Raw genomic sequence first — 19,473 nt, forward strand, 5'->3', positions numbered from 1 at the left:
AGGACTTACGGTGCCGTTCTGCTTAAGTGTGTCTGCAAGATGTGTTTCTACTTCTGCAATAGCAAGGCTAGACCACATGTGTACGTGCTCACCTGCACATAGTGATAGATAACAGGAGCTAGGTAGGGAACAAGGCTAAACCACAGACATACGTGCTCACTTGCAAATAGTGCTAAGCTGTTCACTGTGAGGAAGGCAAAATAAGAAAAACAACCCCTTATATGGAAACCTCCTGGAACCGTCTATGTGACGTAAGTGACCGTATAAATGTTGTGCTGACAGGTTGCATCATTAAGACAGACTTGTGTTTTTGAACACATTTGCTGGCTTCCTTTGTGCATCGTATTAAAGTTGTTCTAAGACCACTGCTCCTGGTTTCCTGTCGAGTCCTTTCAAATACCTACTACATGATTAAAATAATAAAAACATTTGTATGATTAAGACAGACTTGTGTTTTTGAACACATTTGCTGGCTTCCTTTGTGCATCGTATTAAAGTTGTTGTAAGACCACTGCTCCTGGTTTCCTGTGTCGAGTCCTTTCAAATACCTACTACATAATTAAAATAATAAAAACAAACATAGTAAGTTTAATTTCTGTTGCAGTTCAATCTCCTAGTTTTAGTAAATCTAGTCGCACCAAGTCTTATACCCTCGCAAAGGTTTGTTTTTCAATTAACGTTCAGATAAGTAAATTGGGAATTATATTCACATTAATGTTCAATGTTTCATGGTAACAATTAATTTCATGGGAGAGTCATGTCACCTCGTATCCACACGCACTTCTTAACCCTTCATAGGAAGAAAGATGTGTATTGATTTCAGACACATTCTTAATTAAAAGATAAGAATCTGCTCTGTTTGTTTATACTAGACTGGCAGATCAGCACAGAAGCTAATCTAAACTATTCTACAATGGAGACCTTTACGACCCTATGTTAATAATATCTAGACCTTTGAAGCACATCTAGAGAATGTAAGGGGGAAAACAAGCTTTACATCATCTGAAGCCTCATAGTTAACAATTTGAAATGTCATTTTACAAAGAACATTCACTTACAACTGTGAATTCCTCACACACCCATTATATAAAAAGATACTGGAAAATGTACAGGAACTCAAACTCAGTGAAGCCCTCTCTAAATAGCTAACCTTGCCTTAAAATGTACTGTATTGTCACTATAAGCATACGATACAAAAAACAAGCAAACAAGCCATATTTTACCCAAAGGGAATAAACAGCTAATGGTGATTCCACAAAGGCACCAGCTCTGTTACTGTCAAACAGTCTGAGGCAACTTCATTCTGCAGATTGTTTAAATCAATTATTCAAACTGTATAAACTGTGAATGTACTAATAATGGGAATGCTGCAGCATGTACAGCGGCCCTCAAAAGTATTCACCCCCCTTGGACTTTTCCACATTTATAGTGTTACAACATGAGTTTTTGCCACTGGTCAACAGAAAAAAAGTCTAATGTCAAAGTGAAAAATAAAATCTACAAATGGTTCTAAATTAATTACATATACAAAATGGAAAATAATTGATTGCATAATTATTCACCTCCTTGAGTCAATATTTGGTAGAGGCACCTTTGGCAGCAATTCCAGCCGTTTGGATAAGTTTCTAGCAGATTTGCACATTTGGACACTGCAATTTTTACCCATTCTTCTTTGCAAAATTGCTCAAGCTTCCCACATTCATAACAGTGATACAGCTTCTCTCCAGTGTGAATTCACTGGTTTTTACTTAGGTGATAAGGCTTCTCTCTAGTGTGAATTCGCTGGTGATTTTTTAGGTATTCTGACCGACGGAAGCTCTTACCACAGTCAGAACAGTGATACGGCTTCCCTACAGTGTGAATTTGCTGGTGTTTATTTAGGTCTCCTAACCGACAGAAGCTCTTCCCACAGTCAGAACAGTGATATGGCTTCTCTCCAGTGTGAATTTGCTGGTGTTTATTTAGGTCTCCTAACTGACGGAAGCTCTTCCCACAGTCAGAACAGTGATACGGCTTCTCTCCAGTGTGAATTCGCTGGTGTTTTTTTAGGTATTCTGACCGACAGAAGCTCTTCCCACAGTCATTACAGTGATACTGCTTCTCTCCAGTGTGAATTTGCTGGTGTTTTTTTAGGTCTCCTAACCGACGGAAGCTCTTCCCACAGTCAGAACAGTGATACGGCTTCTCTCCAGTGTGAATTTGCTGGTGTTTGTTCAGGTCTCCTAACTGACGGAAGCTCTTCCCGCAGTCAGAACAGTGATATGGCTTCTCTCCAGTGTGAATTCGCTGGTGTTTTTTTAGGTATTCTGACTGACGGAAGCTCTTCCCACAGTCAGAACAGTGATACGGCTTCTCTCCAGTGTGAATTCGCTGGTGTTTTTTTAGGTCTCCTAACTGACTGAAGCTCTTCCCACAGTCAGAACAGTGATACGGCTTCTCTCCAGTGTGAATTTGCTGGTGTTTTTTTAGGTCTCCTAACTGACGGAAGCTCTTCCCACAGTCAGAACAGTGATATGGCTTCTCTCCAGTGTGAATTCGCTGGTGTGTTTTTAGGTTTCCTAACTGACTGAAGCTCTTCCCACAGTCAGAACAGTGATATGGCTTCTCTCCAGTGTGAATTCGCTGGTGTTTTTTTAGGTATCCTGACTGACGGAAGCTCTTCCCACAGTCAGAACAATGATACGGCTTCTCTCCAGTGTGAATTCGCTTGTGTTTATTTAGGTCTCCTAACTGACGGAAGCTCTTCCCACATTCAGAACAGGGATATGGCTTCTGTCCAGTGTGAATTCGCTGGTGTCTTTTGAGGTTTCCTAACCAACTGAACCTCTTCTCACATTCAGTACATTGATATGATATCTCTGGCTGGGATATGTTTTCTGAATCCTTAAACAAGTCAATAGATTCTTCTTTAATGTGGACAGGCTCCAGTTCAGTCTCTTCTTTAATGTGGACAGGCTCCAGTTCAGTCTCTTCTTTAATGTGGACAGGCTCCAGTTCAGTCTCTTCTTTAATGTGGACAGGCTCCAGTTCAGTCTCTTCTTTAATGTGGACAGGCTCCAGTTCAGTCCAGTTCAGTCTCAGTCTCTTCTTTAATGTGGACAGGCTCCAGTTCAGTCTCTTCTTTAATGTGGACAGGCTCCAGTTCAGTCTCTTCTTTAATGTGGACAGGCTGGTCTCTTCTTTAATGTGGACAGGCTCCAGTTCAGTCTCTTCCTCTTTAATGTGGACAGGCTCCAGTTCAGTCTCTTCTTTAATGTGGACAGGCTCCAGTTCAGTCTCTTTCTTTAATGTGGACAGGCTCCAGTTCAGTCTCATCTTTAATGTGGACAGGCTCCAGTTCAGTCTCTTCTTTAATGTGGACAGGCTCCAGTTCAGTCTCATCTTTAATGTGGACAGGCTCCAGTTCAGTCTCATCTTTAATGTGGACAGGCTCCAGTTCAGTGGACAGGCTCTGTTCAGTCTCTTTAATGTGGACAGGCTCCAGTTCAGTCTCTTCCTCTTTAATGTGGACAGGCTCTCCAGTTCTTTAATGTGGACAGGCTCCAGTTCAGTCTCTTCCTCTTTAATGTGGACAGGCTCCAGTTCAGTCTCTTCCTCTTTAATGTGGACAGGCTCCAGTTCAGTCTCATCTTTAATGTGGACAGGCTCCAGTTCAGTCTCATCTTTAATGTGGACAGGCTTCAGTTCAGTCTCTTCTTCTTTAATGTGGACAAGCTCCAGTTCAGTCTCTTCCTGTTTAATGTAAACAGACTCCATCTTTGTTCCTTGGCTTTCACCAAGACAAGGCAGTCCTGAAAGCAGAAAATAAAATGTATTATGATCTGTTCTCTATTGGTGTGTTTACACTTATGACCTGAACCTGAACTGTCAAGTCTGATTAGATTGAAAGATTTTTATAATTGAGACCCCTGTTTACACTTGAGCACAGACCTAGGCTGGCTTTGGCCCCATATGCATGCACATAGCCCCTGAACTGTATCAACCACTCCATGCTTGAAGACATTTCCCCTCCCAAAACAAAGAGGCGGAAGTGTTTAAATCAACAGCAAGCCTGTCATTTGTGTCACTTGTGTGTTTCTATTTCAAGGTGGTCGTTCCGTGGCAATTAAGATTTCATTTTGTCATCAGAAATGGAGCAGAGCATTGAAAACGTGCATATCAGACATTTAAATAAACAGGTGATATTGTCTTTATTTACACATCAGTCTGACAACTCTTCTCATATGGAAATGTAAACAATAACTCCCATTTATTTTCTTACCCATGACAAGTATTCCATGCACACAGAGAAAGAAGGCAGGTACAGAGTGTTCAGCTTCAGAGCTCCACAGCTGTCGAATGATCTGCCTCGATTTGGAAGGGAGGCAGAATCTCTTGCTGCTTTTAACACTTCCGCTTCAGTGAACATTCTACCTGTTTGAGGTCTGACTGACATAACGTGACTTTCGGCTTGTGAACCAGAATCATTTTACACCAAATTGTTTGATGGTTCGTACTTTGAAGAAGTTCGCCATCAGATAGATCTGACAACGTATCAACATTTTCTATAAAAAAAGTTCTCTTTTGAGTCGGTAAGCATTCTTATTTCTGTAGAGCAATGCAGTCTGCTCTCAGGAAACGCTGCACTTTGAAATCATGGTATATACAGTCATCTAAACTGAAACCTAAGACACTGAAATGCTGCACCTCATAATAAAAGGTATTTCTCTTGGCCTGGAGCTGCAGTGAAATGTATTGGAGAGTCATCTGTGATGTTTATCCTATGAATATTTCACTACAGTTAATATTCTGTTGATATATTGTTGGGTTTATAAACATTTTGGATGATTTAGTATGATTTCTGGTAAGCTTGTACTTGTGATCGCCGAATCTCCCAACAGAGAAAAACTCAACTCAAAAAAACCCAACAACTCACTCGTCTAGCTTTCTGTCTATTTAACTTACTTTCATTAGGAGCCGTTGGAGAGGTCAGTCATTTGGTAAACAAACCAATGATTGTTTAAAAGGCTTAGAATGGGTGTCTACCATCACCATTACATCATCGTTCATATATGAATTATTTCTAGCGGCTCTTTTTTGGCACCAGTTAGGAGTAAATAGATTGTTTTCCAAATGGTTTCATGTGGGTACATCCGGCAGTAACATTTTTGAAAATCCAGTATTCAACCAAATACAGCCTTTCAGCCAAATAACATCTCTCAAGAACGGGCAAGTATAGCCCTCCTAGTTTAGACAGCGAGTCTCCTTTTCTTCATTCTGGGCTGGGAACCTTCCTAGAAAACTTACTCAAAGAGATTGATAGCATTTCCAGTTCAGCATCTTCTAATATTAATTCTTATACAGATTATTGGCAACCTAAAACTTCTTCACATAATATAATGATTTACATGCAAATAAACATCCCATCCAACTAACAGTATGATCTTTCAAGCAGATAGGTAAGTTCCCTAGCAATCCAATGTATTATTATATCACGACTTTAACATCCATGTAACTGCTGTCAGCTACTTCTGTACACGTCCAACTACTGAAACTTACAGAAATATTACAATAGCACTTTCACCCTTTGCGGGAAATGAAATCAACGTGAGCACATTTTCACAAACTCACTGAAACACTTATATGTAGACATCATTCTTCAAAATGTTTCTTTGTAATGGCATATCCCACAAGGTTGAGATTAAATGTTGGGGCCATTTACAAAGATACATATTAAATATAGAACACAGTAAAACATTGCAATCCAACGCCTAGGGGAGCAGCATCTTTGAAAACAGGAATCATTTATTAAATGCCAGCAACAAAGTTAGCTCTGCCTGCAGCGGGTGTGTTTTGCAGAAGGTTTTGAGTCAGCTCTGCAGCACCAGTACTGTGCTGGGAAATCACAGATGCATCAACTTACTGATGTTCAGATTTGCAATGTTTTACTGTACATGAATACTAGTTCACTTTGACCCAGTTAAGCCAACATTTTTAATTTGTCAAAACTGAACACTTACAAATTTGAGATATTAATGTTACTGGCAAATACATCATTGCAAAACATATTTGTAGAAGATAAACAAGGATGCACTCTTTAAACAGAAGCTGTTTAGTGTCTAAACACAGGTACCAGAATAATATTAATAATCAGGAGTTCAGAACAGAAAACTGGTCCTGATGTTAAGCCTGACATGCAGAGTGAGATTCATGCAGTTTAATGTTTATTTTAAAACGCACAAAAAAACCTCAACTTATTTAGGAGTTTTAAAGCTAAAACTCTGACTTGTTTCACTTTAATTCATTGCCATATCTGTTCATAGTTATTTTCTGCTTTCCATCAAGACTAAAATTACTGCAGATGTGTTATTTTTAATAAGAGACTAATTCCCCCCCCCAACCCCACTACAAAAATTGTACTCTTGCCGCAGATGTTCTATGCTTGAAAATTCAGTGTAGAAAATGTTTCACTGGCAGTCATTAAGGGCCGCAGTAATGATGCTGCTGTATTTTAGTCCCAGTGGTTTCACTCCTTACAGCTACCTGCTTATAACATAAAACAAGGCAGGTGGAAAGAGTATTACTGAAGATGCACCCTCACAATGAGACTGAGCCAGCTGTGAGGAGGAGAAAGGGGAGGTGATGATGGGAGAATGAAGCACGAGGACAGTGTGACTAATGAAAGTACAACAGGGTTATTACCAGTGTACTGGAAACCAGCACTTGCCACTTTTACCAGCTCACACTGCTTATTCTGGAAATAAAAATAAATAAATGCCCCCCCACCCACACTATTGTTTCTTCCAGCATAACCCAAACCACACATTTTTATTATTTGGCCTTACTTGTTGTATTTATGTAAAAAATGAACATGTATTTTTCACTTGTTGCATTTACTTCAGAAAATGAATACAAAGAATAACATAGTATTATACTGTGAACATTTGTATTACAACAGTCACACAAAAAAAAAAAAAACACTTTGCATTTGTACTAGTAAAAACACTATCTATAACGTGTCATTAACTTGTAGAGGCACTTGCTGTCCAGCACTGCGTCTCATAACCTCTACATGTACTGTACAGTAGAAAAGAAATACATCCGACGCAATGTGAACTACAGCAGAGCTCGCTCCTTTCTTACTGGAAGCACTGCTTAAATGCAGCACAACTTCAACTGTGCGCTTCATCAAAAACAAAAAGATGACATGAAAATACCCGCTTACAAAATTCAGCCAAACTTGAATTTTTTACTAAACAAGACGGCACAGTAATCAATTACAGCTGCAAAAAGCCACCTTACCAATGAGATTCAACAAGATCCACAATTACAAATAACAATAACAACCATTTTAAACCAGCAATGGGATTTAGCATTCAACCTATTTTTATTTTATTTTTTTAACATATCAGAATACTATTCTACTCACAGTTCATCACTGGATTTAATGCAGCATCAAGTCTGTTCTGCACACAACTCGCTATCCTATTGTTTTCTCCAGATATTTAAAAAAATGGCATGGCACAGACGTATTTAGTGCAGGTTGATCACACGTTCCACAGCACTGGGACAATGAGTGTCTCAATGAGGATGATCACAGGTTCCACAGCACTGGGACAATGAGTGTCTCAATGAGGATGATCACAGGTTCCACAGCACTGGGACAATGAGTGTCTCAATGAGGATGATCACCCGTTCCACAGCTCTGGGACAACGAGTGTCTCAATGTTCTTGCGTCATTAGTAAGCGTGCTTGACCAAAAATGTAATTCTGTGCTGGAAAAAATTCAAGCAAGAATATCGGTTTACATTATCGGCCAAAATAACAAAAACTGTGATAGCCGATTATTGTGTTGTTTTTGTTCTTAAATCAGTGCCCTGCTGATAGGCTAACGATTATCAGTGCAGCCCTATTAAATAAAAACATGCAAGCTGCACAGAAATAACAAATAAAGCTTCTTGAAATGCGTCCTAAATTGTTATAAGAACATGTTGCAGAATGCACAGTGCAATCCAAGTGCTTTGAATGAAAGTACTGAACTAACATGATGTCACTTCAGTTTAAAGGTACGTGTATTTGAGCGTACGCATGCTTTCAGCACATTGTCACTAACTGTGTCATTGTAACTAGCGCCACTGCACAGTACTGGACACTTTACTAAGAGGAGCGTCAACATGAACACAAAGATGAATGATCAGCAGAAGACAGAAAACACTTTAATCCCCATTAAAATGAGCAGCACGATTGCTTGGTCTTGTGATCTGTTTATATGGTCTCAGGGATCGCAAAATCGCTAGCCCGAGGTTCCGGGACAGCCAAAACAATCTGTCAGACAACGTGTTTTTTTGGCTGCTTGCTCGACGGGCAATCAGATTTTCTTTACTCTATAACAAGATAACGTTCTGTGCTTTAATCAAACAGCGGCTTCTCAATCGAGATTCCACACACACATCAGCCCGGTAAAACACGTTTAGAGGGATCAATGTGTTTCATTGGTAATGCTTGAGTGATTTACGGTGTGACGTACACGTACACATTGCTTGTGACCAAATCCTGCAAGGATGGCTTACCTACCTAGTCAGGCGCACTGGTATAAGTCATATGACTGTCTGCTCCAGTGAAGCAAAGGTTAAAATGGACCCTACATCAACCAAAGAATATACTTTTATATTGAAGTCTATCTGTTTTTTTTTTTTTTTTAAACAAAGTTTCAGACTGGAATTACAAGCTACTGTACTCTGCTCAGCATGATTAACGTTTTGCTATCTTGTTGTTACTTTTATTAAATCGTTAACGTTATTTCCCAACCGAGGAAAAAAAAAATAACAATAATCGAATACGATAGTTCTTTTCTCGACTCAGATTTAGCACCTACCATGTTAACATCTGTGTGGATAACTATTCAAAAACTAGTAGAAACTAACTAAAACACAAGTCTGGGAAAAACAAATGGAAGTCTGGTAAAAGTATGGAATTTTGACATTGAAAAAGTGTATGAACCCTGAGATACTGTACCTATATTGAGTACAGTGTACTTTGTACAAATCACAGTCCACAGGTCAATTACGGGCAACCTGACATTTTTTTTTTGGACAACCAAATGTCGACAATGGACTGCCCAAAGGGCAAGTACCATTACCAAAATTTTGAAAGCCCTGGGTCTCATAACAATGTGCCCTGGTGCCCTTTAGTGATTACAATTAATATTTAGTTTGTGCATCTCATCAAGTTTACTACCAGTCACGCCCAGAACAGCCATGCCCAGAACACTAATCTGGGCACTTACTATTAAGAAAGGGTCAACATTTTAATTCCATAACAAACATTTTAAAAAGTTAGCTTTGCAGAGAAAGTTTGAACAAAATATACAAAGTATACAACTTTTATAGAAACTTTACCAGGAAAATGTTATGGCTGTGACATTTGGTTTTATTTAAACACCATTATTTTGAATCACTAAAATATTTCCCTGATGAATTAATTATCAGTAACTTGGTATTACAGACCCAACGTCAAAATGTGACATTTACAAATGTGTGACTAAAACACTAATCTGCCATTGATACCTAAAGTGTATGGAAGCTGCACTTGTGAAAATGTTGCTTTTTTAACAGTAACTTTAAATGCCTATAAAGAAAAGGCAAAAAAGAGATCAATAATAACAAGAGGCTGCATTGACACACAACCTTCAGTACAAACACAGGAAGACAGGTTTGATAAAGCAGCTTTCTTTTCTTCATGGCCATGGCACTTTCAAAGAATTGCCCTTCTAATGTTTTTAATTTGCCCTTCTAATGTTTTTATGTTATTGCCAATTGACCTGAGGCACCTCTGTGTGCAGAGCAATAACTTGCATAGGATTGATTTGAGGCACCTCTGTGTGCAGAGCAATAACTTGCATAGGATTGATTTGAGGCACCTCTGTGTGCAGAGCAATAACTTGCATAGGATTGATTTGAGGCACCTCTGTGTGCAGAGCAATAACTTGCATAGGATTGATTTGAGGCACCTCTGTGTGCAGAGCAATAACTTGCATAGGATTGATTTGAGGCACCTCTGTGTGCAGAGCAATAACTTGCATAGGATTGATTTGAGGCACCTCTGTGCAGAGTGCAGGCACCTCTGTGTGCAGAGCAATACTTGCATAGGATTGATTTGAGGCACCTCTGTGTGCAGAGCAATAACTTGCATAGGATTGATTTGAGGCACCTCTGTGTCAATGCATAGTATTGCTGATTTAACAAAGTCAAATGAGTCATGGAAAACATCTACTGAGAAATAAATTTAAAAGCAAGTGAACAGACCTTTTTAATCTGTGACAATAACAGAGATTAATTTTATTGTAATGAGCATTCTTGTGCTTAACTCTCAGATACGTTTCTTTCTCTAATATTAAGCAAAAATGTCATACAAACAATAAACAAAGCATTGCACACAATTACAATCCTGCCAAGTAACACATGAACTGTTCTGACACACTTCGTTACAATTAGAAAATATAGAGTGAGTATGAAGCTAACTGAAGCTGAATGAAAAGAAAGAGAAGCTTCCTTCAGGTATTGTCAGTGGGATGTGCAGCATGGCTCTAGTCACTCGCTGTAAATATAATTGAGCTCGTTTATGAAAATCGCCGATTGATAGACTCGGTAAGTTCACGCGGTCTCACGAATAGAGAAACAATACAAAAAATGCATGACAAAAGACAATATTTACTCGCGAGATGTATTCAACACAAGATATTTTTTTCGGGAAACCCGCCAATCGGGCAGCACTGGCCCGTGACACGCGGACTACAACTGGGAGATGAGAATAAAAACAAACGCGCTGCACAGCCACGCCGCTTCACAAACACACACACACATACAAACAATGCGCTGCACAGCCACGCCGCTTCACAAATACACACACATACAAACAATGCGCTGCACAGCCACGCCGCTTCACAAATACAAACACACACACATACACAATGCGCTGCACAGCCACGCCGCTTCACAAATACACACACATACAAACAATGCGCTGCACAGCCACGCCGCTTCACAAATACAAATCACACACATACAAACAATGCGCTGCACAGCCACGCCGCTTCACAAATACACACACACAAACAATGCGCTGCACAGCCACGCCGCTTCACAAATAACACACACATACAAACACACAGCCACGCCGCTTCACAACACACATACAAACAATGCGCTGCACAGCCACGCCGCACACATACAAACAATGCGCTGCACAGCCACGCCGCTTCACAAATACACACACACACACACACATACAAACAATGCGCTGCACAGCCACGCCGCTTCACAAATACAACACACACATACAAACAATGCGCTGCACAGCCACGCCGCTTCACACAAACAATGCGCTGCACAGCCACGCCGCTTCACAAATACACACACACAAACAATGCGCTGCACAGCCACGCCGCTTCACAAATACACACACACACATACAGACAATGCGCTGCACAGCCAAAATAATACAACACAACAGCTTTCTGTAGTTTTAAACACACTGTACAACCCAATAAAGACTCGCTTACCTCCTACCTGCCTCCCACAGAACTGCGGAACGAGGAATATACCAATCACAAAATACAAACTGCCCACTGCGATCTGGCAGCTCATCTCACATAGATCGCAAAGGGAATTGTGATACTGGCGATCTTTTAATAATACATTAATACGACTTTGAATTTTAACATCGGAAATGAGCTGTTTGTAGCTCTATAGTTGTTTTTTTTTTCCAGTGAATACAATTTGAATTCAGGTAACCCCCCTCCGCATGACAGAGTTCGTATAGTCCTATATTATCAACCGGCACGCTGTGACTGAAGCAGCAATTGGGGATAAAAGAGAAGACTCTGGTGGATCAGAGCGTTTCTGAAGGAAAGAGGATTTAAATAAGTATGTTGAGTATTTTAGAATACTTTCTCATAAAATAGCCGATCAGCAAGGAAAAAAACAACCTTGGTCAAATCACGTGACAGTGTGTAGCCTGCTGGGGTCGCGTGACTGCAGCCTCTCTCTTGGATTGGTTACATTTCGTTTTCCTAGGGCGGGAAAATCGTTGCTCGGCCCCGCCCCCCTCCACTCAGCTGACCCGCAGTTTCACTCTACAGTAGCGCCCGTATTTGAAAGGGGTAACAAGAGCACCAATTCAACACAAACTCAGACAACCGGGTATTATTGTAAAGCAATAGGATATGCAAGACACCAGACTTACAGCTGTTCATATTAAACAAAGAAACAAACAATGCGCTGCATAACCACGTTTCATACACAAATATTAAAACAAGCGCTGCACAGCCATTACACACCCCAATGTGTGTAACGCCGCTTCAGAAATACACACACACACTACCAATATTGCACAACGCCGCTTTACAACACACACAGAACAGACTGCGCTCTCACTGCCCACAAATACACAAACACACATTGTAGCCGCTTGTACACTCAATGTGTCACAAATCAACACACACACTAAAAGCCTGGAATAACAAAATACATGCGTTTGTAGTTATTTAAACGCCGCTTCACAAATACAACACACCATATAATGCGCTGCACAGCCAGCCGCTTCACAAATACACACTCCACATACAATGCGCTGCACAGCCACGCCACCTTCTAATTTGAAACACACAATTATTCTGTTAACAAGCCCGAGTCAGAATTAAAACTGCTAATAGACAAACTTTACATGCCACGAAACAATCTAGCTGAAATCTGTGTCATGTTTACTGCTAACTATTAATACATTAAAGACTTATATTAATGCGCTGCAACAATTCACAAACACATCACAAAAGCCAATCAGTTCACAATCACACAACATACAAACAATGCGCTGCACAGCCACGAAGCTTGATTTATGCGCTGCACAGCCACGCCAAGATGAATGAAAAGACAGAGAAGCTGCACTTCAGGTATTGTCAATGGGATGTGCGGCACAGCTCTTCTCTCCAGGGTAAACAGGCAGCACAAACTAACACACACAGGTACAATGTGCTGACAGATTAGCCGCTCGCAACACCCAGGGACAGGAACAATGCGCTGCACGCCACGCCGCTCCCCGGGTGTTAGCTGACACAAACAATCCTGCACTCCACGCCGCTTCACAGACACACACATACATCTTTTGCGCTGCACAGCCACGCCGCTTCACAAATACCTTTCACACATACACAATGCGCTGCACAGCCACGCCGCTTCACAATTAGCATTATCGATGTTGCACAAAGCAAAAAAACAATGCGCTGCACAGCCACGCCGCTTCACACAAGAACACACACACAAATTTTGCGCTGCACAGCCATTATAGTTTCAAATACACAAACAATGCGCACACAGCACTACATACAAACAATGCGCTGCACAGCCAGCCGCTTCACAAATACAGCTGCACAGCCACGCCGCTTCACAAAACAACACACACATACAAACAATGACAGCCACGCCGCTTCACAAGGGGAGGGGACAATTTCACAGCCACGCCGCTTCAACAGAACACATACAACATGCGCTGCACAGCACGCCGCTTCACAAATACACACACACACATACAAACAATGCGCTGCACAGCCACGCCGCTTCACAAATACACACACATACAAACAATGCGCTGCACAGCCACGCCGCTTCACAAATACAAACACACATACAAACAATGCGCTGCACAGCCACGCCGCTTCACAAAAACACACACACAAACAATGCGCTGCACAGCCACGCCGCTTCACAAATACACACACACACATACAAACAATGCGCTGCACAGCCACGCCGCTTCACAAATACACACACATACAAACAAAAACAGCCACGCCGCTTCACAAATACAACACACACATACAAACAATGCGCTGCACAGCCACGCCGCTTCACAAATAACACATACAAACAATGCGCTGCACAGCCACGCCGCTTCACAAACACAACACACACAAACAAACAATGCGCTGCACAGCCACGCCGCTTCACAAATATACAAACAACAAACAATGCGCTGCACATACAAACAATGCGCTGCCCAGCCAGCCACGCCGCTTCACAAATACAACACACACATACTACAATGCGCTGCACAGCCACGCCGCTTCACAAATACAACACACACATACAAACAATGCGCTGCACAGCCACGCCGCTTCACTTACACACACACACACATACAACACACAGCCACGCCGCTTCACAAATACAACACACACATACAAACAATGCGCTGCACAGCCACGCCGCTTTACAAATACACACACTACAAACAATGCGCTGCACAGCCACGCCGCTTCACAAATACACACACACATACAAACAATGCGCTGTGCCACGCCTGCTTCACACTCTTTTGTTTAGTGATGCGGGACAGTGGTTTGCTACAAACAATGCGCTGCACAGCCACGCCGCTTCACAAATGTAAAACACATCATACAAACAATGCGCTGCACAGCCACGCCGCTTCACAAATACACACACACACAAACAATGCGCTGCACAGCCACGCCGCTTCACAAATACAACACACACATACAAACAATGCGCTGCACAGCCACGCCGTTCACAAAAAGTACACACAACAAACAATTTAAGAGCGCTGCAAATAAAGAATACAGTAGATTATAACACTGAGTTTGACTAAGAGCAGTTCAAATGTACAGTACATATTTGCTTATATGTACTACACACATACAAACAATGCGCTGCACAGCCACGCCGCTTATGAAATGAACAGAAATTTAATTTACACAGCCACGTCGCTTCACCAATATACTGTGTTTATTTGATTTTCTTTTCACAACTCACCCCACTTCAAAAATGCTTTCAAACACAGTCATAAACTATGCGCTGCACAGCCACGCCGTGTATCAAATACACGCCGCTTCACGCTGATTAAAAACTGTGCGCTGCAGTCCGTGCCTTTCACCCACACACATACAAACAATGCGCTGCACAGCCACGCCGCATCACAAATACACACACACACACATACAATGCGCTGCACAGCCACGCCGCTTCACAAATACAACACAACATAAACGATTATTTCGCTCAGAGTTATGTTGACCTGTTTATTTTCAAAATAATACTATACAACAGCTTTCTGTAGTTTTAAACACACTGTACAACCCAATAAAGACTCGCTTACCTCCTACCTGCCTCCCACAGAACTGCGGAACGAGGAATATACCAATCACAAAATACAAACTGCCCACTGCGATCTGGCAGCTCATCTCACATAGATCGCAAAGGGAATTGTGATACTGGCGATCTTTTAATACATTAATACGACTTTGAATTTTAACATCGGAAATGAGCTGTTTGTAGCTCTATAGTTGTTTTTTTTTCCAGTGAATACAATTTGAATTCAGGTAACCCCCCTCCGCATGACAGAGTTCGTATAGTCCTATATTATCAACCGGCACGCTGTGACTGAAGCAGCAATTGGAGATAAAAGAGAAGACTCTGGTGGATCAGAGCGTTTCTGAAGGAAAGAGGATTTAAATAAGTATGTTGAGTATTTTAGAATACTTTCTCATAAAATAGCCGATCAGCAAGGAAAAAAACAACCTTGGTCAAATCACGTGACAGTGTGTAGCCTGCTGGGGTCGCGTGACTGCAGCCTCTCTCTTGGATTGGTTACATTTCGTTTTCCTAGGGCGGGAAAAATTGACGCGCGGCCCCGCCCCCCTCCACTCAGCTGACCCGCAGTTTCACTCTACAGTAGCGCCCGTATTTGAAAGGGGTAACAAGAGCATCAATTCAACACAAACTCAGACAACCGGGTATTATTGTAAAGCAATAGGATATGCAAGACACCAGACTTACAGCTGTTTACCTCGCGCTCCTCGGAACTTTCGCATTTTTAAATCCTAACGGTCTCTGCTCAGCTGAGTGGAACGTTCAGGAGCCGGTTGCCTAGCAGCGTCTCCCCCTCTTCTCTGCCCCGCCCTCTCTCCCTCTCTCGCTGCACAGGCTGGGAGTTCAGATTTAGCTTCGTTATATTATAGAGCGCAATTCTTTACTAACTTTTACAAATGAGCTGATTAGAGGCTTCGTGTTTTCAAGATGGTTCAGGTGCAGTCCGGGCAGACTGACTGGAGCATCATTACAGGATACCGCACTGCCCTCGGCTTTGTGTGGCGGCTGATACACAAAATAACGAACGACTGTTAAAGAAATCACATGTATTGCTTTTTAATGCTAAATATGGATCTAGTATTCTAAGTATTATCTACAGTTAATAATACAGCTATATTCATATTCAGAATGTAATACAGTATTAAGACAGGGTCTAGTAATAGAAATCAATGTTCATTGATCATTCCCATACATTCTCTATATGTTTCCACATTGTGGTTGAAATCCTCAGGCACAAGGGGATCAGTGATGTTAACAACTAGAGCCCACAATTAACCAATATATTTAATGTAAATAAATGGTTCATGGCTTTCTTTTTCATAGCTGCTTCTTTGTGTATACACCAGTGCTATTTATTATGTGTAATTATCCGTCTTGTCTAAAAATGTGCAAATTATGTAAAAAAAAAAGATATTTATGAGAGAGTGCAGGGCGACGAGGGCTCCACTGTGTGATAGTTATATATCCACAGTGGTGTAGGCATGCGCGTAGTTTTACAGCTTTCTCTTCGCTAGTCTCGGAGGGGTCAGGGCGTGTGGTCTTGTTTTTGGTAAATACAGCACAGGGGGGCAGAAAGGTCATTCTTTACGATTAAACTACCAGGCAGTAACCTCTGCTATTTCTACCACATGCTTTTATTCAGTTTCTCTTACGCTGTGTTATTGTCTCCTATTCTTTATACAGGACAGTATTCCTCCCTGCTGTCCAGCGGTACAGATTTAGACTCTTCCTCAGACTGCGCTGCGAACTGAACCAGGCAGCAGAGCCGCCTCCACAGCAGCAGAAGAGTCCCCAGCAATGAGACACGCCAGGGAGTGCGCTGCTCTGTGACACTCGAGGAGCCCTGCTTTCAAAGCGTGTCCTCCAGGCTTTCATTAAATGCTATTGATTTGATAATGGACAAAACATCATGTTAATATTACACGATGAAAAACTAAACACATCGAGAGAGCTGAAGAGGGCTTGAAATACAGTGTATTACTCAGCTGCTTGGTTCTAGTTTTGTAAAATGAACAGGTGGTTTACCTCTTTAAAATAAATAGGAGTTAATTAAAGACTGGTGTAAAAGCTTTGAAAAGATGTCTTGAGGTGTCTTATTGTGATTAAAATGCATTCCATTCCACAAGAAAAACCCGAGAGGCGTTAGAAAACTAAAGCTCTTTGAATGAAATGCTTTTTATTATATGAATAACTTCCCAGTGGAGTGACAGAGCAGGTTACAAAACTAAATGTATTGAATGAATACTGAAATCAGATCATATATGTCAGAGAGAGAGGTTTGTATTAAACAGTCCAGTTACAGTATCCTTTAAAAGGGTTGAGAAAATGTAACCTAAGAAATGATTTCAATTAACTGACAAGGATGAAAGGAAACTAAAGAAGGGCTGATTTCTTAAGTTAATGTTTTTTTGTTGTATAGTCACTCTTTTTATTGTTTGTTCACACACTGAATGAAAGCAGTGAAGCAGCACAGCAGATCTGCACGCTGGGTAGAAGGGCATCACTGGTATGTAGTGAAGTCATTTTAAATGCAGTTATCTGTTTAGAAGCACAGCGCCATGGCAACAGACAAGTGCTGGAATGTTCAACACTGACATGAAGGTGACATCATAAAGAAAAGTGATGTCATCATGTCTCTGGCAATGAATCTGCAGCAGAATCTTCATTGCAGAGATTTACTCCTGAGAGGTAAGTTCACAGAGCTTCTGTTTCCTGGGTATTTATTTATTTATAAGATATATACATGTATTGTAATTGAGATGTGTATATTAAATAGACAATTTCATAAAAAGAAAATATATATATATATATATATATATATATATATATATATATATATATATATATATATATATATATATATATATATATATATATATAATAGCTAATAACGTGGTAAGTCACTATTAATTGTAATTGTAATGTGTTTTTTTTTTATATTTGGGGATTAGTATCCCCACTCTTATCGAGTATTCATAGGGGTGGGTGGGGTCCAGATTTCACTGTTTAAGGGAAGTGTTGATGTCATTTCCTTCTTCACTGGTCCGTTGCTAAGGGTGATGGTTCAAACATTACCCCCATGGCACCCTGAATAGAAGGACACATTTTCTGTCACATATCTTATTCAATATAATTTCACACAGGACTGCAACTTCAATCTGGGGTTGTGTTTGCATTATATGGTTCCACTAAAGCTTTGAGACTGTGAAGCTCAACTACTGACAGCGTGTGATTCTGATTTCATCATTTATTGTGTTTAACACTGTGGATTAATACTGGAGTACAATCCATTTCACTGCAAGCCTCTTTGATACTCAAGAGCTTCTTCCCAATGCTGCACCACAAGATGCAGCTTTCCACCAGCCAGACAAACCGGCCGCTGTCCTCCTTGGCACCTTCTGTCCAAACTGACCCTGCTCCATCTGTCAAGGGAACAACCCACAGTGTCTCTGGCACCACCAGGATTCCTCAGCGGCATCTTCAGAGTAAACCAGCTGCACTGTCAGTGTCCACACTGGCACCAGCTCAGCACATTACTGACCCAGTTCCATCTGTTCTGATTGGACCTTTTCTTTGGGTAAAGTCAACAGCAGCAAGACCGAAGCTGTGGAAGATCCAGCAGCACCAGGACTCCTTTATCCTGTGTGCATCATGGATCACCGCTCTGATTCTGAGTTCAGTGTTTTCAACAGAAACTTGGGCAGCAGTGATATTAGAAGCTTTAACTTCAATCCGCAGATCAGACCTGTTGGTGCCCTGCCCTTCACCATGCAGATGTCACATCCTCAGGGTTGAAATGAAGCTCAGGTCAAGGCAGAACAAGTATTTATGTTAAAATACAATACAGATAATAACTGAAATAACAGTGTTAGTAAAAGGGTCAGCAAAGGTTCACAAGAAGGTTCTTCTGGAAGTTTGTGCTGCTCGTATACCTTGGGGCAAATCCCTGGGCCAGGCAAGGGAGGAGGCGGGCGCTGGAGTTGGCAAGTGCCTCAGGGATTGGCTGCTGAGCTTACTCACACAGAGGAAGCATCTGGTTGGCTCGTGAGCCAGAGAGAGAGAGGGGGGGGGGGTTGTTTTAGCAAATTAAAACATGTATTTCAATTATTCCCTTCTCTAAAAACTCAGATCAGCCTTTAGAACCACAAACACGCTTTCCATCTCTGCCTCTCTCTCTCTCTCTCTCTCTCTCTCTCTCTCTCTCTCTCTCTCTCTCTCTCTCTCTCTCTGTTGCCAGCTCAGTAGCCAATCAGCAGCTTCCCCTGGGTGATTGACATTCTCAGCAACCAGTTCCTAAGGCTCTTCCCCAACTCCAATGGCCTCCTTCTCCTCG

The 19,473-nt window shown here is 41.3% G+C and overlaps 1 protein-coding gene across 1 annotated transcript in view; it reads right to left on the reverse strand.

Annotated features, from left to right (window-relative positions):
• Positions 1-1,603: 1,603 nt before the first annotated feature.
• Positions 1,604-19,473, reverse strand: part of LOC121307130 (zinc finger protein OZF-like) — a 32,527-nt gene continuing 14,657 nt past the window's right edge. The window contains exon 2 of the mRNA XM_041239257.1: positions 1,604-2,933. Within this exon, the coding sequence (XP_041095191.1) occupies positions 1,735-2,933 (1,199 nt within the window). The 3' untranslated portion in view covers positions 1,604-1,734. The remainder of the gene's footprint in view (positions 2,934-19,473) is intronic.

The sequence above is a fragment of the Polyodon spathula genome, chromosome 53, assembly GCF_017654505.1.
Source record: "Polyodon spathula isolate WHYD16114869_AA chromosome 53, ASM1765450v1, whole genome shotgun sequence".
NCBI lineage: Eukaryota > Metazoa > Chordata > Actinopteri > Acipenseriformes > Polyodontidae > Polyodon > Polyodon spathula.